The following is a 23,699-nucleotide window of genomic DNA, read 5'->3' as shown; positions in this document are numbered from 1 at the left end:
GGCTGGGTTATTACAACTTTGACTGGTGCTTTGAAATAATGCCCACCAGAAAATGAACTCTCAGAGGAAAACTGAAGTCAACAAGAATTAATGTTCCCAGCATCACTTGAGCTGTGATCTATGAGTTGCTTTTAGACTTGTCTCAACAGCAAAGTAATGATGCTGGCCTGGTCCCAAGCCCTGTTTCATGCTACTCTTTTCTCTGTGGTTCTTAGCACTTCCTGACAGCTCTGGGTGGCCTCGTAGCCATTCCTCTGATCCTGTCCAAGGAGCTTTGCCTGCAGCATGACCTTCTGACCCAGAGCCACCTAATCAGCACCATTTTCTTTGTCTCAGGGATTTGCACACTCCTTCAAGTCTTCTTTGGAGTCAGGTAAGCAAAATCCAAGAATCAGGACACATGCAAGGCAGTTAGAGTGGCTTGGGGGGTGGTAATTGCCAGCTGCTCTCTAACATCAGCTGTGGTATATTTTGGTGGATGAGATTTGTTTGTTAGTTTTGGCTGGTAAGGCATATTCCAGAGCACATGAAAGTCAGTGGAAAATCTCCAGTGGATGTCAGTGGGCTTGGGATGAGGCTGTTAAGGAGTAGAAGATATCTTTGCATTAATTGACCTGACCTTTATCTCTCCAGGTACCTGAGGCTTCCTTCCTTTAGGATGTTTGGCTCATATGAAGCCTATTATGCAATCTGGCTAGAAGCTGATAAAGTGTTAAGCTTTGCAGTAAACAATATCTGCTTCATCCTTAGCCTTGAATTCTGAGGTATATCAAGACAGGATCATTTTGATCTGGGTCTGGCAATTTGAGCAAGGCCCAAGCAGTAGTACTGAGCCTGGGAAGACCTTAAAAGTAGGGAAGATGATAAGACCAATTAATGCACTATTTGGGAGCTGTGGTATGAACTGTCAGAGGTTCCTCCTCATTTCCTCTGCTGGGCTTCGTGGCATAATTTGAACAGATGATCTGTGTTGCTGAGATCCATTGCGTTTTAAGGGCCGATAGTGAGAGAAACGGGAAAGATCTGCATGTGTGTAGTGGACGATTACCTTTCTCCATCCAGAAAATAAAGCACTCATGAGAAGCCTGCCTGTTTTTCTTTTTTCAGGTTTAAGGGGGAAGGGGGCATCTATACAAGAAATCTCTACTTTTTGTTGACTTTTTGAGCTTTTCCTTTTCCAGAAGCTTTCATCATGAGACGGGCTTTCCCTTGTCTCCGTAATCTAGTTTTTCCACAGAACAATAATCATAAGGTCTTCAGAGGCAAGTCATATATTTATTTGCTTTCAAGTCCCTAGCAGCTCAGGTAATAATTTTCTGCTATATCTGATTGCATTATCAAAACATTGACTGACTTTTAACTTCATGAAATGCTTTATGGCTTTCCTATCTGCTGTTGCTCATCCACCAGAAATCTTCCCACAGTCCTCTGACTACTGCAGGTATGCTGCAGAACAATTTTTGTCTAACGTTTACAGGAAGGACTGGTTTGCAAATGTGTTGTACATGGATTACTTTGACATGAAAGAGAGAGAGAGAATCCCAACTTTCTCTGTAGGTTAGATAATTTAATCTAAGGAAGCTCATTTGACCCCTGATAACTAGACCTCTGGGAGGACCCAGACCTGAACTTTCTTTTACCACAGGCCAGTGGAACAATGGTGTCTAAAATGGTACTCTGCATGGATAATGGAAAGATAAACTTTGGCATCATCCTTTCTTAGCAATGTGGTGTGAGATGCTACAATACTACATAGAATTTACCTCAATTCAGTTCTAACCTAGGAATAAAAGGAATCACTTTATTGAGAAGCTAAACATAATTTTAACTAACATTCAGATCAGGTGATGGAAATACAAAAACGTACTCACACTTGAGAGGATGAGGATAGATCCCAGGGTCTCTGAGCTCTCGTTAGTTGTTCAGTTTCCTTCAGCTCAGGTCCGTTATTCCTTTCCAGTCTTCCCCAGGTTTAGAATTACAGCTGTACGGTCATTAATGACATGCATCTATCTATAGTTTGATTAGGTATATGTAGGGTGACTCTATATCCCAGGTGAGCTAGGACAGTCCTGGCCAGTTTTTGGGAATTATAATGGGTATCCCAGAAGTGCAGGGATGTGGGCCACAGTCTGGCTAGGAGCTGGACTGATGCAGAGTGCCTTGTGAGTGGATATGCTGCTCGGTATGCAGCCCTGCTGCCCCCGTTGACTTGTGAGAGTGTGAGAGACAGGGCAGTGTCCCAGGTTTCCAGGATGATGTCCTGGATTTCTGGGTCAGCTTAAGTATATATCAATGAAAGGGATTGATCATGAAGCCCACCCCGCTCTAGCTGAGTGAAGAATTTATGATCAGATGCATTCATTGTTTAACAACGGTTTAACATGGATGGTCTTTCAGAGGTTATCAGTTATGTTTTGACTCTTGACAATTAATGTAACTTCTTTCCATAATGGGTCTCAGTTACTTTGTTTGTGTTACTGTACTCAAACTAGTTTTGCAAGCCTGTCTTTATACAAGCTTATCTAGAGTTTTTGTTATTTAAGACCCCTCTACATGTGCAGGTAAAGGCGTGATGGGATCTAATGCACAATTCATACAGTTGCACCTCCTGCCATGGCAGACGTGTTGCATGTGGCATGGCAGGAGATGCAATTCACACGTTCGATCCCATCATGCCTTATAGCTGGTGCAGGGGGAGTCTAGTCCCAGGCTCCCCCTGAACTGGCAAGAAGCAAGCTCTCATGGCTGGAAGCCACCTTCGCTCCCAGTTGTGGGGGCACCTCACACGCTCCGAGAGCAGGGAGATCAGTGCAGTGGTGATCCTCTTGCCCCAGGGGTTTCATTTAGCCCTGGGTCTGGGAGATTGTAGTTACAGCCTATGGCTGCCAGGACCCAGCTGGCTCCCGGTGCCTGGAGGCACACCGCAGGGACCCAGCATCCACAGCTCTGGGACGTTGGGACCTGGCAGCTGTGAGGTGCTACCGGGACTTAGAGTCTACAGCTGCTGGAGCTGAGGGTCCCCAGCAGTTGCAAAACTCACAGACCTGGCTGGGCAAGGGGTATCACTACAGTTGGGAGCCCACAGCTGACAGCTCCTAGCCACAGGGGAGACCCTGCTATATGTGCAAACTAAACCTCAATAGCAACCAGCTATAAAGTTAATATACATTTTTGAGGTCTAACTTAATAGTTGGGTGGAGCTTTTTATTGTGTAATAAGTACTTTGTATTAGGGCCGTACGAAGCTTCAGACCATGCTTCGGATCTGGAGAAGCTTCGGACACTTCAGTGTCTGAAGCAGCATGTCTGGATCAAAGCACTGGTTTCGTTAGGCGTTCCTGGTCCGGAGCTCCAGATCAGATCACTGGCATCTGAAGCAGCTGGATCTGAAGCCAGATCAAATAGCTGCCTACTCGCACAGGCCTACTTTGTATATGTAGCTGGTCTCCAGTTCGTTGAGTAATATCTGTAATGTGTAGAGAAGGCCCAAGTTACACATTTACAGCAATAACATAAATCCTTATCTTGATACAACTGATGAAGTATACAAGATGGAGGCACTTGTGCCAAGGCCTCTGTGTTCTTTGTATTAGCTGCCATAGAAGAATTAACCCTTTGCTATGGGATGAACTTGCTACAAGATTAGACTTTCAAAAAAACAAAGAAAGGAAATGGCGGGGGGTAGAGCAGACTTCATAATATAGGCAAAATACCCTCTTCAGAGGTCTAAAAACGTTAACAGTTTAACTTTAAGATCATGATTGACAAGTTTTTGGATGGTAGGATTGGATAGCGTAATTCTGCATGAACTTTTCTGTACATTTTTGTCCCTTGGAATGAACAAGGTATAAGGAAAAGATTAGGGGAAAGCACTATCATGTTCCTCAGTGTTGTTTGCACCTAGCACTTCATGGGATGTTTCAACAGCTGGCCTGAGTCATCCTACTTCCACTGACTTCAGTGGAACTATGCCAGTTCTTATCAGCTGAGCAGTGGACCCTCTGCCTTCTTATCAACCATGGATTCAGCTGCACTTGTTTAAGTGCAAGTGAAGGTTTGCTAAACATGTTGCCAGCACTGTCTCAGCTTGTTACCAAAGTGGCACTGAATGCAGTTTGGGACACTATCCAAGTGGAAAAAAACCCCCTACAATGTACCTCAGCTGTGTGGGCATATTCTTGTACCTAAATTTTGTACTTCCAGTTTATCTGGGATTACGTGAGAAGGAAAAGAAGAAACATTATCCAAATACTATGTTTTATATGAACAATGAATTCTACAGAAGGGAAACAGTTCCCCTTTGTTAGGCATTAAGCAAGAATATTTAAGACATTAGTCTTTAGCTGATTTTCATCAGCCCGGTGGGTCCTTTGATTAAGTGAATAACTAGCTAATCACAAGCTTCTTAGACGATGGGCCTGTCTTGCACTGAACTTCATCTGGAAGCATGTATTTGAAAGCTTACTTGTAAGGATGAATGGGCACCCAGGCAAGAGTTTTGTCTGAAGAGTAAATCTGCCAGAAGCAACAGGGGGAGAGTTCATTGGCCTCAGTCATGCATATTCTTTGATTGACAAGGGTTATCAGTGATAGGCATCCTTAACCATTCATTTTTAAAAGCATTTAATTACTGGTGCCTAAGAGAAAACACATTATACTGCAGATACAGATATAGAAAAATGAAGCCTATAAATACATAAGGGGTGTACATCAGGATCTGGGGGAACACCTGTTCACCAGAGCACCCCAGGAGATGACAAGGTCCAACGGTCACAAACTCCTGCAAGACCATTTTATGCTCGGCATAAGGAAAAACTTCTTTACTGTCTGAGCCCTCAAGGTATGGAACAGACTCCCCCTAGCCGTGCTGCAAGCACCTACTATGGACACTTTCAAGAAACATTTGAATGCTTATCTTGCTGGGATCCTTTGAGCCTAGCTGACTTCCTGCCTCTTGGGCAGGGGGCTGGATCTGATGATCTTATGAGGTCCCTTCCAGCATGATGTCTATGAAATCATTTCAAAGATCAACACAAACTGGCATCTAAATGAGAGGGGTTAGGGATATGCAGGTTACCCCATTACAGTCTACTACAGGTTTCTTTAGCCCCATCTAAAGCATCAAACACTGGCTACTGTCAGAAACAGGGCATTGGTCTAGATGGAGGTATCAGACTATCTGTGTTGGCATGAAGCTCCCTTCCACCCTTAGCAAGTGTTGAGGAGGTCAGCCTGGTGAACAGTTACGTGGTTTTGCTGAGTCAGTGAGTCAGCTTCATCTAAGGGAGGTGGGATCCTTTCACTAGAAAGAGAGTTTAAGCTGCAATCTGAAGAGAGGTGGGATCCTCTCACTAGAAAGAGAGTTTGCAAGCTGCAAAGTGTGGAGAGGGAGCCCCAGAAGTAACCAACTTTGGAGAGATGGATTGAGGTGAAATTATTCTCCTACAGTTTATGAAACCCAGGGGAAGAGTAAGTATAGAGACTTCACAGTGTGGATTACCATGGAGAACAGCTGAGGAAAGGCATCTACTCATATGGGGTTTTAGAAACAGAATTGCCTTGCTATCTCTCCTTCTTTATATCTTTTTTGCAAAGGAAAATGGAAGAGAGATTAAAATATATGGTGGAAGAGCAGCGAGGCTGCTTTAGTGGCAGCAGCACATCTAGGAGCAGATGGTCCGGAGAGTTACCAACTTGAGGGCTCATCTAAGAAAAGAATACCAGTGAAAACTAGCCCTTATGCACCCAAAATAGGTCTGCCTGACTTCTGAGAGGCCTGCCTTTGTCACCTTTGAGCTAGTAGTAGCTTATTTGGTGTGATGAGTCCTAGTTGGTATTTTTTTGGTTGAAGACAATTGCCAAAAGTCAAGCAGAACTATGTTAAAACCAATAGCTAAAGGAAATACGAAGTAGCTGATATAGCTAAAGGATTTTTTTTCGCTATATCAATTAAAAAAAGATAAGAATAGAAGTGGGTTTCCTGTGTAGTGATAATAGGCTATAGATTGTAGATAATTTAGGCACGACCCAAATACTAACTGAATACTGTGCCTCAGTTTGCAGTAATGATGATATTGAATATGGAGGCAGGCAGGATGTCTAATGAGAGAGAGCACAGAACTGGAAATTATTATCCCTGAGAGGGAAGAAAACTCAGAGTTTAACATACTCAAATCCAGCAGATTCAAAACTCTGAAATAACTAGCATGTGGAATCACAGGTCCAGAAACAAGTATTTTTAATTCTGTGGTATAGATCAATGTAGTTGGGATTGGTAATATGACTGGCAAATAGCAAATGCAGTACTTGTATTTTTAAAAAGAGAAGGAAAAACATGACCAGGGCAGCTAAAGTACATGGGAAGTGATTTACCTGTGACTCCAGGGGAATGGAGTTGATGATTCAGGAAGTTTCTTCCAGTTCAATGGTCCTGAATAAAATTAATCACAATAACAAAGGAAAAAACAAAGCTCTTTGAGACAAAGACTCTGCCCCAGTTGTGAGACACCTAGTTTATGCTTGGATGCTATACAATTGATGATAAGCATAATATGACAGTATTTTTCTTAACCTTTGGACTTCTGTCTTTCAAACAATACTGAGTCCATCAAGAGCAGCTTCTGCATTACAATGTGTTCTTAGAGCTTCTATGTCAAAACAAGCTATGAATTAGCTGTAGGGCATCATGACGTGAACAAATGCAACAGAGAGCTATGAATGTATCGTTATTTCAGCAATAAAGTAGAACCCCCTTCAGAAAAGTTATCTGAAGTGCGTTCAGTACAGTAACAATGAGTAGGTGACTGCATGGATGGCTTACTTCAAGTTAGAACTTGCTGGCAAATTTTTTGTAATACTTTTAAAATGGAAAAAAGTGAACAAATCATGTGTGGTTTTAATAAGCATGATAGTAGAAATACCTAGCTTATAAGAGGGAGAGAAAGTACTAAAGTACTGTACATTTATGCAACATCTGTCTTTCCTGTGCTGCTGGATATGGCTCATACCACTGGTTCCAGGAAGCTCTAGATATCACAAAATGAATTTCTTAATCATTAACCCCCACTGCTTTCTGTCAGAATATGCTATGAAAGCTGCTGGCTAAAAACAGGGTATTGTTGATAATTCTTTTCACAGATGTGCCCTTAAGACTGGAATCTTAAAAGGGTCTGGTGTGAGCTGTCTTGAGACAACCCTAGGTCTAGCACAACTTGCCGTGAGGCCTTGGAAAAATTGTAGAGGTTAAGATTTTAAAAGTAGACAGGTGGAACTAAGCCACCCAGCCTCCACTGAAATGTGGAGCCTATGAAAGTAGGTCGGAGGGGCCTTCTGGGCCATCAAGGTGGGTCTCCTGTGTTTGCAGGCAAAAGAATCCCTCAGATCAGCCCTTCATATCCTCACGCAGAGTCACAAGACTCAATACCTGAAACACCATGAACAACTTCTAGCTTACCTCAAATAAAAGCAGGGGAGGTGGGGGCACTGTCGCAGCCCTGTCACTGCAGTGACGGGGAAGTAGCCGGCTAATGCGTGCTACGGAGGAATAGTTTTGTTTGGGTAGCAGCCAGTGAAAACATGTGGATGTTGTTGATCATTATTATCAATCTGAGCCAGTGGCAGGGATTGAGGGAGCTAACTGTATGTGTAATGTAAGGGGCATATTTTTGGAAGAGTTCAGACTGTTGGTCTTGAGCTGTTGGGTGGTGAATGCCCCAGCTATAATCAGCCTGGAGTAAAGGACTTGTCTATGCTGAGATGTTCCCAAAATCTTTTGCAACTTGCCTAGAAGGAGCACCTCCTAGCAAGGACCAATGAACAGGGATAGCCCGTCCTATACTGAGAAACCTGCAGGCGCAGGGGGCCCCACAGCTAAGGGGCCCTCTGTGTCCAGCTGCTTGCCACCCCCCACACTGCCAGTGATGCCACTGCCAGCTTTGCATCTGGCCACTGCCTCCCCCTACCCCCAACACTGCTGGCTTCGGCTGCTACCCCTCCCCCCCCACCACTGCCACCAGCTTCTTCAGGGCAGGGGGCCCCAAAACTATTTCTTATAGGGGGCCCCAAAAAGTTGTAGGCCAGCCCTATCAATGAAGGTGGGTTTTGCCATCTATTGCTATAGTTTGCTGAGTGATACAGTTGCCAAAATACCTGAGCAAGGTCCTCTACAGCTAGCACTGAGTCAGCCACACTGGCACTACAGCAACAATGGGAAGTTTTCATATAGAGCTCAGTGTATATGCAGCCTTGGTCTGCTCCAGCTTCTTGAAACATGATAGTCCATAACAAAGTAATTGCACTTGGGGTTGACACTGGGAGGAGAGAAGATCAAGGGGGTTAATTTAATTGAAGAGGTCCAGGATCCAATAGGGAAAAATGAGATGCTTAAGAAGGTGATTTAATGTAAGAGGCAAAGGCTTAAGGATTAAGCTTCATGTGAAGGATGTGAGGATGAAGGTGGTTTAATCACTGAAAAGATCTTGAGAACCTGAGATGAAAGGCACCAAAGGCTAAAGTACAATTGTGAGCCTATTAAGACTAAAGTGAAGACAAGGAAGGGAGCGCTTGTGTTAGCTGAAAGCTTAGTTCTTGTTTATTGACATTGCAGAGCAAGAAATGAAGGGCCCAGTTTTCCTATTCCTTTTTTGGAATGCTAGTAATTTCTATTGACTTTGGTGCCAGGAAGTACAGGTGTCATGAGACCTCTCTTCTTTTAACCTATGACAGACAGAAGTGGCCTGGAACTCAGAAGACCTGAGTTCTTCTCTGCTACGTGCCTTCTGTGGGATCTGGGACAGGTCATTTAGTCTCTATGTGCCTCATTGTCCCATCTGTAACAAGGGAGCAAGAACATTTCCATATTCCTTGAAGGTAATTTGGGGATCACTATAATGTAAACCGAGAGATGCTTGGATTCACCCACAGGTACGGTGGCTAGAGAGGAGTCTGAATAGTGCAGAAAGGAAGGTTTGAGAAGCTGAGGAATAACGTATCAGATAAAAGTGGAGACATGGAAGATTCTTGAATGTGGCAAATGGTACCTTTCTCTGGGAAAACTAATTTTGCTAATCAAGCATTCAGAAATCATGATTTAGTTCCTAAAACTCAGGAGATTAAACTATTCATACATACATGCATGTAGAACTTTTCTATATTCTATGATACACGTGTGTGTGTGTGTGTGTGTGTGTGTGTATGTACACATGTATATGTACAAGTGTAGGTATACCTAAGCACACCCATATGTGTGTGCGTATGTATATATGTATGTGTATATATATAATATTAGAAGTTGTTTTACTTATCTGTTGATTGCAGTCATTTTAATTTTGAAACTTTTCTTAACTGTGAGAGTTAGACACTTGCTGTCATTGTTTTTCTTGGAATTAAAGATAAGATTCTCTTGCAGGAAATGTCTTTAAAGCTCATCTTCTGGAATTGAAAGAAAAAATAAGATAACTGTGAGAGCTGGCAACGTTAGCCCCCTTCTCAGCCATGCTACTCAGTAAGGCTGTGCGAAGCTTTGGTAGCTGATTCAATTCGGAGGAGACTCAGCCTGATTTGGCAGCCAAATCTCTGAATCTGAATTGAAATGGGAGACCCATTTAAAAGGTCCAAATCAAATCAGAAGCCTCTGAATTGATTCAGAGAGATTCAGAAGGCTTGCAGCAAACAGAAACTGAGAAGAGGGAGGGGGTGATTTTTCCATATATGGAAAAGGCTGAGATTGGGGAAAGACTGCATTGATATTAACATCTGTAGGTGGCAGTGACTGTGATCTTTCCCTGAATTCCCTTCTAGTCACAGTGCTCTGGGGAAGGGACGTAGAAACAACATATAAAGCTGTGTGTGAAGTGATCTGTGCATTTTGTGAACTCTCTCTCTCTTGGAGTAGCAGTGTCTGAAAGGCTCTGGCTTGCTATCTAGTTTCTTGCTAGCTAGTCTCTCTTCTTGTAAGTTGTATCCAATCCTTTCCTACTTATCCTGGCCTACAATCCCTATTGTTGTCCCTCTTGGCTCATTTCAACTTATTCTTCCCCCAAAATCCTCTTATTTGTTCTTTTTAGTCTGTCTTGATTCTTTTCCCCCACAAAAAGAAATCTGTGTTTTCCCTGACAGTGTTATCACTGTACAGGAAAACACACCACACACTCTCTCTCTCTCAAGAAGTGTGCTGGAAAGGCAGGTGCCAGGTCTTCCGGCGGGGGGGCAGAGGGAGAGCTGCAAGTCCCCCTCCAACCCCAGACATAAAGGCACCCTCTTTCCTGGCAGTGATGAGTTGTATTCTGCTAGTGGGAGCAGTGCCTGCACCACCGCCATTAACACCACTAACCAGCAGCAGCGTGACAGTCTTCACCCCAATTTCAGTTCGTAGCATGAGCCTTCCAGTGTCAGAGCGGGAGTTGGATCTAGAAGCAGAGGAGCCGAGTGTCATAGCGATGGAAATTCTGGGGAAGGAGGGGGAATCTGAGTTTGTGCTCCATACCTCTCCAAGCTCCCCTAGAGGCAGGTCTCCTTCTCTGGAAGGCACTTCAGAGGAGGTTGGGGGGACAGGTGGCTCAGCTTCTCCTGTTGTTGTGTCTCTGCCTGCTGAGGAGGGGGATAAGGCAGGATCCCCACCCTCAACCCAGAAGTGGGGGATAGTGTAGTGTGGGATCATTCTGAGGTGGCAGATGATCCCAGGTATGCTACCTGCCACCACTGCTGAAGGCAGATCAGCTAGGCCAAGGAGGTGAAACACTCCAACACCACAGCAATGCTGCTGCATCTCAGGAGGCAGTGTCCCATTGCCCTTGTTCCTCCTCAGCCTGGCACCAGTGGGAGCGTGCCCAAAAAGAAGCCCCCTCTCGTTCCAAAGCCCCCGTCCCCAAGAAGCAGAGGGAGGCCACCCTGGACCAGTGCAGGAAAGGTAGAGACAAAGGGTGGGGGGCCTGTTCCCAAGGCGAGCGAGGTCACCCAGAGCACTGGGGAGATGCTTGCTCTGGAAGACCAGCCCTTCTCCTTTGAGTGGCCAGGGTTCAGGTGGCTCATGGTGCTTGTGGCCCCATCCTATGACATGCCTGCATGCACCACCTTCAGTAGGATGGTGGTGCCCTCCGTGTATGAGGCATGCAGAGAGTACTTGAGGGAGGAGTTGCAGAAGGCAGCTCCACAGGTAGCCTTGCAGTTCACCTCAGACATCTGGAGCAGCCAGGGTAGAGATCGTGGCTTGCCTACCGCTCCCTCATAGGGCACTATTGTAATCAGTTAGGGCATCGGTGGGCTCTCCTGGCAGGCATGCCCGCATGAGGGGCTACCATCCCTGCTGCGTTCATCCCAGTCTGCCTTAACACACATGTGATACAAGTTTTACTTTCAACAGTTCGAGGTGCAGTTTCCCAGAAACCCCTCACCTATCTCTTTGAAACTTGGCAGGTTTCATACCCTCAGAAGGGGCTACCATACCTGCTGTTTCCATCCAAATCTGCAAAACAATGATGAAATTATAGGTCTTTTAGTGATTTCCCATTTATAGTCTATAGCCGAATCTCCAAATTGGCACCGAATCTCCTAATGTGAATCAACTGAAATGATTTGGGACAGTGATTTGAACCATTGAATCGAATCACTGTCCCTCCGAATCAGCCAAATTTGAATCTGAAGGGAGTACTTGCTGCTTCGCACAGGCCTGCTATTTAATACGACTGGCTGTTCTCCAGTTCAGCGATGTGCTCCTTGGAAGTACTTTCGCAAGGTATGACAAACAGGGCCCAGAGAAGATGACCCCATCAGAGGCAACTATTCCAATGTTGTCTTTGACACGGTGGTAGAATTTTCACCAGAAACCCACCACAACACATCACTACCGCACGGGGAGTGTCTACTATTTTATGTGGTAACAAATTGTTTTTCAGACTTGGGCTCTCTTTCCCCTTCCTTTCACCATTCACCAGAACTCCTTCAAACTCCTTCCTACTTGCGTGTTAGTTCTGCCAATTCCCCTTCCTTTTTCTGATCCCCTCATTCTCCACTTTTTCCTTCCCTTGTTATTTTATTGTGATACTAAAATCTCATCTGTTGTACAGTTACATGCTTGCACACAGATGCACAGATACATGCATGTTAAGATGACTGATTTTCTTTAAAAAAAACAAAGCTTAGCAAATAGGCATTGCGAGGGACCCGGAGATTGAATTTGGAACAACAGCAGTGCGTGAAGGTGTTTTGGATCTCAGATCTTGTTTCATGCCCATTGCTCCTATCTAAAAATACATACCAGTTCTTTGACATTATTAATGGCAGGATTCTTGGAAACATCAGTATATTGCAAAAAAATTACCAAATGCAAATACGTTGAATGCTGAATCCCCATCCTCTGAAATAAGACTTCATTGTAAGCGTGTAGTTTAAAGAGAGCTCTTTCTTTCTCCTCTCTCCTGAGAATTCTAGATTTCTACTGGTATTCCAGGATGGTTACCAGTCCACCCAGTTCATCCAAGTACCCTACCAATTATTTTTTGCTATGCTCTTAGTGTCACATGACTTTCTTCTCTCTCCTAAGCCAGAGGTGGAGTTGCCAAAGTTCATAATACTTCACTTGTTCTCTGGTTTCTTTCCAGGTTGCCTATTATTCAAGGGGGAACATTTGCATTCTTGACACCAACCCTTGCCATGCTCTCCCTTCCTCATTGGAAATGCCCGGCCTGGACTCAGAATGCCAGCTTGGTAAATGCTTCTTCACCAGAGTTCACTGAGGTCTGGCAGACACGGATGCGAGAGGTAATCCTGCCTGATGTCACCAGAAAGGTAGCTCCAAAAGCATGCGAAATGACTATTCAAAGGCCCTTGAAGTGGTGTGGGGGGAGACATCAGGCAAGAGACCTCTGCTGAGTAGCAAATAAAGGGCTATGTTCTAGCTAGATCCACAGAAGTACCTAGCGGTACATAGGCAATTAATCTTTGCATTGCTATTTAGTTGAGATTATCTGGTGCAAGTAATCATAGGTAGGAGGGTGAAATTATTATGTACTTAAATAGCATTTACCACGAATGTAGAGTACATGGAAAAAGTGCACCTCGTGTGGGGAAGTGATACTCAGATAAAACAAAATCCTGGCTACCCACACCCTCATTAGCCTAATCTCCTCAACATAAATAACTACTCATGAGCTGAAGCTGCCTCGTCTACTGATTCCTTGTCTGTTGACTTCCAGGCTATTTGAACCTGTTTGGTGTTTCTCTACCGATTCTGGTAGCCAAAGATATTATTGTTCTGTGTTCAGCCTTTCAGAATCTGCCTGAGAATATATTTGCTCCTTATGCAGAGAGATGGAATGGTTTTCAGGGTCTTTCATCCCTTTTCAAATTCAACTAGAAGACAATAATAACTTTCTATATTCAGTTGAAGACTTTATCCACAGGGAGTCCTAACAGCACTGTCTTTTCACACAATCATAGTGCCTCACTTGGCAAGCCATCACTTAGGGTAATAAGCACAACTTTCATAAGAGTTTGCATGATCAGGTTGGGTGGTCATCCATTCTAGTTCCTTGTGAAGTGTTTTGGCACAAGTTGTGCGAAAGCCTTGGGCTAGAACAGTGGAGTTTCTAAAGTTCAGGACTGGGGTGCACTGGACTAGTTGGCTCAGGGCAGCTTTACGTAGCATCTGACTCTTGGTCAGTGCCAGTAGGAATAATTAGCGATTAATAACTATTTCCCTTTTTATAAATGCTAAAATACACTAAATGTACTCAGAATATTTTACAAAGGACTGATGGATTGGCTTGTTTTTTGCCTTTTTGTCTTGCAATCAAACACCCCTGAAGTAGCTGGCATATTGGAAAAGCAGGTAAACGCATACCAGTAAGTGAAACGGGGAGCAAGTGGCCTTGCCTTTCCACAAGTGTGACTCTCAGAAGGCAGTGGAAGGACCCGCACATTTTTTGCTTTGCTGGGAATTGGCTCTGGCTCCTGAACTGTTATTAAACCAATTTCTTTAGAATGCACTACCTCAAATGGAAACCCTTTAAATCTCCCCCCTCACTCTCTCTATCCGTTTTTTCAGGTACAGGGAGCCATCATGATAGCTTCTTGTTTCCAAATCCTTGTTGGATTTTCTGGCCTGATCGGATTTCTGATGCGGTTCATTGGCCCTTTGACAATCGCCCCAACCATCACCTTGGTTGCGCTGCCTCTCTTTGAATCTGCAGGGCAGGAGGCAGGAGAGCACTGGGGCATAGCAGTCATGTAAGTGTCACCTCGCCTGGACAAAGCAGGATGTCGGTGTATGGGATAAAATAGCCTAAATCTGAAACTGACTCAAAGGTTACGGTGCGGTGAGGAAAGGCCTTTGCATGCCACACGATTTCGTGTTTGTTAAATGCTGAAAGGGTTGCGAGTGCTGTGGAAGACACTGAAATTTCACAACCTTAAACAAATAGAGAGACAAAAAAGATTTGAGTGTTAAAACTGTTGTTACTAAGAAGTTTTTAAAAAAAGTCTCCATTTTGGAGGGTTCTTTGGGTGAACCTGGTATCTTTTATTAGACCGACTTAAGTAGTTGGGGGAAAAAAAATTTAAGGAAGCTTTCGGGTTTAAAACCCTTCATCAGGCTGAGGAAGTTACAGCAGTCGGTGTGTGCTCTTCCTGGATGGAATGAAAAGTAAAGAAGCTAGAGGGGCATCTTCAATACACAAGCTCTTCTGGCAGGTGGTCTCGGGGGCGGGGGGGGGCAGTGTATCACACACACAGCCTGTGTTAAAAGAATACTCCTAAGTCATGGCCAAATGAATATTGCCCATGTATTGTTATGCAATCTTTCATAAGTGACCATAATATTTTCTGCACGGATAACCTTAATTCTGGCATTTCCTAACTTTTGAGTGCTTAACTTTGCCACCTAAAGAATATTTTAAACGTGTTTGAGCCTGTGTGTGATATCTGTGATATTTAACAAAGCAAACTGAAAGCACAGAAATTCCATCCTGGCATAATATTGATACCTATGTGATTCATCAGCAGGATTGAATCCAGCACACAAACCTCTGCAACTTGAGCTAATATGAGTTAAAGGAGTAAAATGCAACAGTGGTAGGTGGTTGTCCTCTATGTGCACCAGTGTTAGAAGGTAATAAAACACTGGCCAATAGATATCATAGATGTTTGCTGACAGCAGAGGCATGCTGAGACTAAGGGATTTTGTGCATCTTAAGCTTATGCATCTCTGTTTCAGTTAGTCCAGTTGTCCTCAACCTCGGGTCATGACCCAAATCAGGGTTGCAGGGTCTGCCCGTTGCCTCGCCCACCCTGCCTGGGGGGCTCTTCTGGCATGTGGTCTGTGTGGCTCTCACTGCTGCTGCCCCCTGCGATCCTGGCCCAGGCTCTGCTGGTGCCACCGGGCATGAGTGAGTCGGTAGCAGGGGTCGTGACCCAGATTTAGGGTCGCAACAAAAAAAAGGTTGGGAGCCACTGAGTTAGTCTATAAGGTGCATCTCTATCTTGCCTTCTAAGGAATCACTTATTCCATTTCAGGCTCTGGAATTGGGAATGTGCTTTAACAGGAACAGATTTTTCTATCCGTCCAGCCCATCCCAAATCTATTTCTTTCCCACCTCTGGCTCTTTCTCAGCCCCATTTTCCATGCTGACCCTTTCTCAGTCTCCATTGCTTGAGCTTTTCATGCTAGTCCCAATATCCAGCCAGTCCTAGTTTCCCCTAATTGGCTCATTGTCTGAGTCCCAATCTGCACCCCCTGCCTCCCCCACTCCCAGTCCAGTATCCTTGCCCAGTCAGTCCCAGTTTTTCCTTTCAGCTCGTCATCTAATGAGTCTAATCCCCAGTCCCCTCCAATCTCAGTGTCCTACCACCACTCAGCTGACTCCCAGTCTTTCCTTCATTAATCCCCCATCTCAGTTTCCCCTTAAGATCTCAGATCCAATCCCTCATCCTAGCAAATCCTAAACTCAGTTTCCCCCCTTTCCCCTTTCAGTCTCATCATCAGATTCCTTTCCTCAGTCTGCACATTTTCCTCCACCCTGCTTTGGCTTTTAAGTTTTTGTTAGAAAGTTTCTTCCTTCATCCTTCCTAGTAAAGGGGGTTATTGAGAGTTCAGGACAAATAGATAGCAGAACCAAGAGAATTTATGGTTCTGCTATCTAGCTACCCCACAGCGTAGGATGCCTGGGATGAATCATTAGCAGGAAGGTCCAGCCTTGTCCCTTTATCACTGAGCGGGGATGTGCTCAGTTACTCTGTAGAGATGATGCATGTATAATTTGATCAGAAGATCTGGAGCCTTGAGCCATGTTCATGTTCTTCAGAGACTGTAGCAGCTAACATCAAAGAAGTTCCCAGGGAACATGAGAGCTGTGATTTTTCTCAAGTCTTATTGCTTAGCCAAATTTGGACAGATTTTCGTGGGTGTGACAAAAGAGAAATTGTTGACTTAAAGTTCACCCCTTATCAAAGTCTACGTAAACTAACCTTGTTCAAAGCAGTACAATGGACTTTCCCTAAACATTCTTGGAAACAGCTGAACTGTTTTTGCTGAATTCTTCCTGATGTGTTCAGCCTGAGGCAGACATTTTACTTGTGGAAACTTCAGATTGGAAGGTTGAAGTTTTCCCAATTTATAAAGCAACAGAAAATAGAATTTTATTTTGGAAAGTATCAGGTAACTTGAATAGCTGGAACTGCTACCACCCCAGCTTATAATACTGTCCTTCAAATGACTCAAATCTGCTGTACAAAAGAAATAAATCAAAAGGGTGGCTGTGTTGGGCTCTGTTGTTTTAGAAATAGGAAAAAGGAAATTTGTGTCTCTTAGGGCTTTTAATGTCTAACCAGTTATTCAGTGCTTTGATTTATGACCTTGACACACTCTATTCCAGCTTGCCCTTAAAAAGAGTTGCCTTATATGCTTCCTTGCTTACTTTAAACATTTTATCTACAAATTGTCACCTTTTAACTCTCAGAAAAGTCCAGTGTTTCATTACATCAATACACTTTGTAGTGCTTAGAATTAAATTCAATCAACTCATCACTTGATCCTATTTGAAATAATCCCTTAATCTTTTTAAAATTAAGTTTGGGGACAAAAAATGCCCTATGTGGTTCTCAAAAGATTTAACCTAACACTCAGTAGCAGGAAGTCATCTTATAATGATCCAATTATTCAGTGTCCATTTGATTAATATCTTAATTCTGTCGTTCATATTGAACTGAGAAAACAGTGCGACCAAAGTTGTATACTCTGTTAAAGAACTCTCTTGATAAGCCTAGCAGTGTAGGTGGCATGGCAAGAAACACCTATAATAGGACACATTTAATACTAACTAGATCTAACCCTAAAGTTGGGAAATCAAACTTGAATCATTCTCTCCAATGGAAAACAGGAACGGGACAGATCAGTGACTCTCATCCCTGTGTACCTTTAAAATAAAAACTTGCGTTAGTATTATTAGACCCTCTGGAAGTCAAGTCAAGATTGGGGTCTATTTCTTACAATGGGAATCAAAATGCTGAGTTTTCTTTTAAGAACAGTTTTCTATACAGCTTGTCTGAGCACAACCACTTTCTCATTTTCCCTTTTTTCCTATTTAATGCCACTTGCAACCTTCTGACACCTGCATCAGATTCAGCGGTTCATTATATATCATTATTTTGCTCTTTGAAGCAAACAATCAAAAAACCTCCGCCAAAACCATACGTAAAATAAACAAATAAACTAGAAAGCTTATTTGCATCTTAACCTTGGCAGGTAGCTGTGACTTTCTGGGAAGCCAACAGCTTACTTTCCAGAGGTGCTTTGAAATCAACAGGAGCTGAAGGAACGAAGTCAGTTTCTTGGTGTATATGTGATGCTAGGGACCTGCCTAAGTTGTAGCATGGCAAAGGGTTTCTCACGACCTGCTTGTGGTGTGCACAGCCAATTTCACAGACATTTTGTGGCAGCCCCACCCATTGCTGCTGATTGCTGGAAGGTGCCTTCCCTCAGTCTGTCACTACTGCTTTTTTTGTCACCCCTATCACTCCTGATTGGTGTGGTGGAGAGCACCTTCACTCAGTTTATGTCACTACTGCTTTTTTGGGTTGATTTAGCAGGAAATTGCCGTCAATTTGAGTTTTCATGGCGATCGCGGACAATGCTGCTTTTTGCAGTTTCCACAAAGCATGCAAAACCACGATTTAGGTAGATCCCTAGTGAAGGGTAAAATAGGTTCCTTTGTCTTATTGCCTATTTTTGTCTCATTCTAGGACCATTGTCTTCATTGTTCTGTTCTCTCAGTTTCTGAAAAATGTGCCTGTGCCACTGCCGGCCTACCAGCGAGCCAAGAAATGCCACTTCTCTAGGATCTACCTCTTCCAGATCTTCCCTGTGAGTTATAGCTTCTGGACTTGCATGACCAGACAATTCACTTTAGTAGGAACAAACTAAATCAGCTGCAGTTTACTCATGCAAAAAGTCCTATTTCCATAAATTTACATAGGAGTCAGTAGGATTACTTGTGTGAGTGACTACTCCCCAGTGTGAGAGACCTTCACAATATGGCTTGTACTGTATTTTCCCCTCTGTTTTGCTGTTAGAAATTCACTGTTGTGTTAGAAATGCCCCAAAGGGCAGGTATTTCTAGCCTGCCCATGCTAGTACATGGAGGTAGGCCATCTTCAAAATCTAGCGCAATGACAACAGGTGCCTCGTGCTTTTGGACTCTGGATACCTGGTTTCCATTCTGCAATGGAGTCTGAGTGCTCCTACACATTTTATACCAACCCTGTGTAATATATCACAATGAACTCCAGTGCAGGTAAAGATTCTGGGAGTTTTTTTCCAAGGTGCTGATAGTAAGAAGGGCTAATAAGTCCTTATCAGTATTCTCCAGTGAATTCAAACATGGACATGTCCAAAAAAACTGTCTGGATAACAGGAGCACTAATTTGTCCAACAAGGCTTCTAACAGGGTTACATGTCCACTTGAACCTATGTGGCTTGTCAGGCCAGCACAAGTAAGATGAGGCTGATTTCACTAGCTAACAGAACACAAAAGAATATTGTGGCTAGCATCACGTTCAGCTGTCTTTGATTCCTAGCCTGAATGATCAGGGACCCAATTTACACCTAGGCTGACTGGAGGTTGCTTTCAGACCAAGTCTAGAACACAGCTGTTAAATTGTGCCTCTTAAGGCATCTTGCTATGGCTTCAATGCTCTGCCCTAAGGTTTCTAAGTTAATGGAGCTGAGGCACTGATCTGTCACCTTCATGTTATATAATAAGTAAACTGAAAAAACCTGCACTTTGAGAATGCAATGGAGGCTCATTCATCTGTACTGCATAAAGCAGAGTGTTGATCTACTGGAAGAGACCATAGCTAATTAACATCCTTTTCTTATGTGACTGGATATAGGTACTTCTTGGTCTGTCCCTCACATGGCTGATGTGCTTTGTGTTCACTGTGACCAATGTCTTCCCCTCGAACCCTGAAGCTTATGGTTACTTGGCTCGGACTGACATCAAAGTGGGTGTTTTGTCCCAAGCCCCCTGGTTCCGGTTCCCTTATCCAGGTATGGTTAGAAGTTTCATATCCAGATTATTTAGTGCTCCTTCTCCTTGTTTTTCCTAGTGTCAGTTTCTGTGTGTGCATGTGGCGATTCTGCTATTAATGATCATGAATGATGTGGGGGAAATGAAAGACTACTGAGCAACCCAAATTGGAATGCTCAGACTGGACTAAGTAAAAAAAACAGTCAGTTAGAAGACCAAGTAAAAAGCAAATAATGGCAAATGTGATCAGTGATTTACTTCAATGGATTTCACAGGAAACCTAACCCTAGCTGTCTAAATTTTGCTTTTTATTTGCAGGCCAATGGGGTGTTCCAACAGTCAGCTTGGCTGGAGTATTTGGGTTCATAGCTGGAGTGATTTCCTCCATGCTGGAGTCAGTGGGGGATTACTATGCCTGTGCCCGACTCTCTGGAGCTCCGCCCCCTCCGAAGCATGCTATCAACCGTGGGATTGGAGTGGAAGGAATCGGTAGTCTTCTGGCCGGAGCCTGGGGTACAGGGAATGGCACCACTTCTTACAGTGAAAACGTTGGAGCTCTGGGAATCACTCGGGTAAGGTTTATATCTGTACCTTCAGCTGGTAGTAATAGGACACTGGGTTGTCAGCAGTGTTGAAAAATTCTCTCTCTGTGTCTGTCTTGGTTTTGTTAGACTTGTACTTATAAACATACTATGCCCATTTAAAAAACATCTTCTGCTGGTCTATATGTAGTGACCTTTACCCACTTCCTCGTGGACACGTGGCCACTTCACAAAAGAAAATACATTTGCTAAGAGTTGGGACCTGGCACAAGTTTCAGCAGATTCAGGAATCAATAGGGCCATTCAAACCGAACTACTGGTTCTTCTCTGAAGGCAGTTGCTTCATTATGAAGTGTGGGAGAGGTATATTGGCTGTGTATGTGAGAAGCTTGCATAGTCATTGGTCATCAACGATCAGGAATAGCCAGCGTAGATTCAGGAAGGGCAAGTTCTGTCTAACAACTTCCTTCTGCAACAAGGTGACAGGCTCTGTAGGTTAAAGGACAGCAATGGATGTGATGCACCTTGATTTAATAAGGCTTTTGATGCAATCTCCATGACATTCTTATTGATAAGATGAGAAAATACAGACTAGATCAGGACTATCTAACTTGCAGGATATAGGGTGTATGCAGCCTGCAAGGAGTTAATTTGCGACCCCTTCTCCCTTCCCCATTTCCACCCCCCCCCCCCCCAGGCTTCCTTCTGTCCATCTCTCCTCCTCCTGCTTCAGCTGCAGCAGTAGCTGGGCTCCTCTTCCCCCTCCAGTGTCCATTTCCTGCTACAGCCCTAGGAGGCAAGGTGGAGCCAGCACAGCATAGTCCACAGGGGTGGGGAGCCTGCAGCCCTGGGTGCCTGCATGGCACAGTGCAGCAGGGCTCCCAGAGCTATGAAGCTGGGATTGAGGGGCCGGGGCATCCAAGTGGTGTAGTGTAGTGGGGGGTGATGATAGTGTGGTGCAGCAGCAGGGATAACACCGTAGGGACCTGTGGCCCATGCTGGTGTGGCCCATAGGGCTTGCAGCCCCCAGCTGCTTAGATGTTGGGCATCTCTGGACTAGATGAAATTAGTGTAAGGTGGATACTTAACTGATTGGATTATTGTGTTCATTTGTTCAATTTGTTGACTAATCATCAACAGCTTGGTGTCTAGCTGTTAGTTAGAATCAATGAGGTTCCCCAGGGCTCTATCCTAGGTCTGGTATTGTTTAATATAGAATCATAGAATCATAGAAGTAGGGTCAGAAGGGACCTTGTAGATCTTCAAGCCCGGCCCCGCGCCTGGGCGGGAGAAAAAGACTGGACTCAAGTAAGTCCAGCCAGGTAGTCATCAAGCCTCTTTCTAAAGATCCCCAGGGTAGGAGCCAGCACCACTTCCCTAGGAAGTTGGTTCCAGCTCCTAGCCACCCTAACTGTGAAGTAGTTCTTGCAGATGTCTAATCTAAACCTACTCTCTAATAATTTCTGTCCATTGTTCCTTGTCACGCCACGGGGCGCTAGGGGAAACAGTGTCTCCTCCAAACCCTTCTGGTCCCCCCCAGTGAGTTTATAGACAGTCACCAGGTCCCTCCTCAGCCTTCTTTTCTGAAGACTGAACAGGTTTTGGTCCCGCAGTCTTTCATTGTTGGGTCTGCCCTGTAGTCCCCGGATCATGCGTGTGGCCTTCCTCTGGACCCTTTCAATGTTGTCCACATCCCTTCTGAAATGGGGGGCACAGAACTGGACACAGTACTCCAGCTGTGGCCTGACCAGCATCACATAGAGGGGGAGGATCACCTCCCTGGCTCTACTTGAGATGCACCTGTGGATGCACGACAAGGTGCGGTTAGCCCTGCCAACCGTGACCTCGCATTGTCGGCCCATGTTCATCTTGGAGTCAATAATGACTCCAAGTTCCCTTTCCGCCTCCGTGCTCTCAAGAAGGGAGTTTCCCATTCTATAAGTGTGCTGCTGGTTTCTACTGCCTAAGTGCAGCACCCTGCACTTGTCAGTATTGAAACACATCCTGTTTGTCAGCCCACTCCTGCAACCTATCCAGGTCTTGTTGCAATCTTTCCCTCCCTACTAGCATGCTCACCTCACCCCAAATCTTGGTATCATCAGCAAATTTAAACAGGTTGCATTTCACCCCATCGTCCAAATCGCTGATGAAGAAATTGAACAGTGCAGGCCTCAGGACCGAGCCCTGGGGACTCCGCTGCCCACTTGCCCCCAGGTCGAATATGATCTGTCCACCACCACCCTCTGAGTACGACCCTTGAGCCAATCTGCAATCCATCTGACTGTGTAGGCATCAATGCCACAGTCGCCTAGTTTTTTATTGAGGATGAGGTGGGAGACGGTGTCAAAGGCCTTGCTGAAGTCTAGAAAGACTACATCCACAGCAACACCTGCATCCATTGCCTTTGTGACCTGATTATAAAAGGCAATCAGGTTGGTCTGACAAGACCTGCCCCTAATGAAACCGTGCTGGTTGCCCTTGAGCATCATCCCTGAAGCCGGCCCATCACAGATGTGCTCCTTGAGGATCTTCTCAAAGAGTTTCCCTAGGATTGAGGTAAGACTGATGGGCCTATAGTTGCCCGGGTCCTCCCTCTTCCCTTTTTGAAGATGGGGACCACATTAGCTATCTTCCAGTCATCTGGCACCTGGCCCAAGCACCACAAGCGCTCATAGAGCCGTGCCAAGGGCCCTGCAATAACCCCAGCTAGCTCCCTCAACACCCTGGGGCGGAGAGCATCTGGACCTGCTGACTTGAACATGTCCAGCCCCTCCAGAAGCTCTCTAACCCAGTCCTCCCCAACCTGAGGTCTGGAGGCGTTCCCCTCGAGTCCATCTGGCATCCCAGTGGGGAAGTCCCGGTCCCTGCACAAGAAAACGGAGGTGAAGAATTGGTTAAAGAATTCCGCTTTCTCCTCTGGCTCAACCACCAGATTGCCTGCGTACCTTGCAGGGGCCCCACGTTACCCGGTGCCTTCTTCATCCTCCCTGTGTATTTGAAAAAGGACTTTTTATTATCCTTGATCTTGGATGCTAGTCCTAACTCTGTCTGCCTTAGCTTTCCTGACAGCCCCCCTACAGGCCCGAGCAGAGGAAGTATACTTCTCTTTGGAGATAGCACCCCCCTTCCACTGGGTGTACGCCGCATTTTTGGCAAGCAGGCATTCCTGGACACCCTTGGTGAGCCATTTTTAGTGAGTTGGATCATGGTATTGAGTGAGCATTTAGCAGATTTGTAGATGACACCAAGATGGGTGTAGTTGCAGACACTCTGGAGAGCAGGGCTGGGATCTAGAAAGACCAGGATAAAGTGGAGAAATGGTTCAAAATCAATCAAATTAAATTTAACAAGGACAGATGCAAAGTCCTGCACCTAGGATAGAACAATTGGATGCACAAATACAGATTGGGTTATGATTGGGTAGGCTGTTGTACTGCAGAAAAGGACCCAAGGAGTACAGTGAACCATAAGCCAAATATGAGCCACCAGCAGGGTTCAAATTACACTTTCTCTTGGGGGCGGTCTGCAAAAAAAAAATTGGGCTGCTTATCACAATGCCCTAATAAAATCAGAGACACCCACCCCCCCAGTTTATGATTTTCAAGTCTTCCAGGAGGGCTCTTGCCTCTTATGGGGGT

At 44.7% G+C, this 23,699-nt stretch overlaps 1 protein-coding gene across 1 annotated transcript in view; it reads left to right on the top strand.

Annotated features, from left to right (window-relative positions):
• LOC149866035 (solute carrier family 23 member 1-like) overlaps window positions 1-23,699 on the top strand; it is a 41,931-nt gene that overhangs the window by 7,224 nt on the left and 11,008 nt on the right. The window contains exons 3-8 of the mRNA XM_090041052.1: window positions 216-373; window positions 12,599-12,758; window positions 14,044-14,225; window positions 18,234-18,354; window positions 19,383-19,539; window positions 19,838-20,091. Coding sequence (XP_089897178.1) covers window positions 216-373; window positions 12,599-12,758; window positions 14,044-14,225; window positions 18,234-18,354; window positions 19,383-19,539; window positions 19,838-20,091 — 1,032 coding nt within the window. The remainder of the gene's footprint in view (window positions 1-215; window positions 374-12,598; window positions 12,759-14,043; window positions 14,226-18,233; window positions 18,355-19,382; window positions 19,540-19,837; window positions 20,092-23,699) is intronic.

The sequence above is a fragment of the Crocodylus siamensis genome, chromosome 4, assembly GCF_052110815.1.
Source record: "Crocodylus siamensis isolate JL-2025a chromosome 4, ASM5211081v1, whole genome shotgun sequence".
Lineage (NCBI taxonomy): Eukaryota > Metazoa > Chordata > Crocodylia > Crocodylidae > Crocodylus > Crocodylus siamensis.
The sequence above is the reverse complement of the archived record's forward strand: the minus strand, read 5'-3'. Positions and strand labels throughout refer to the sequence as shown.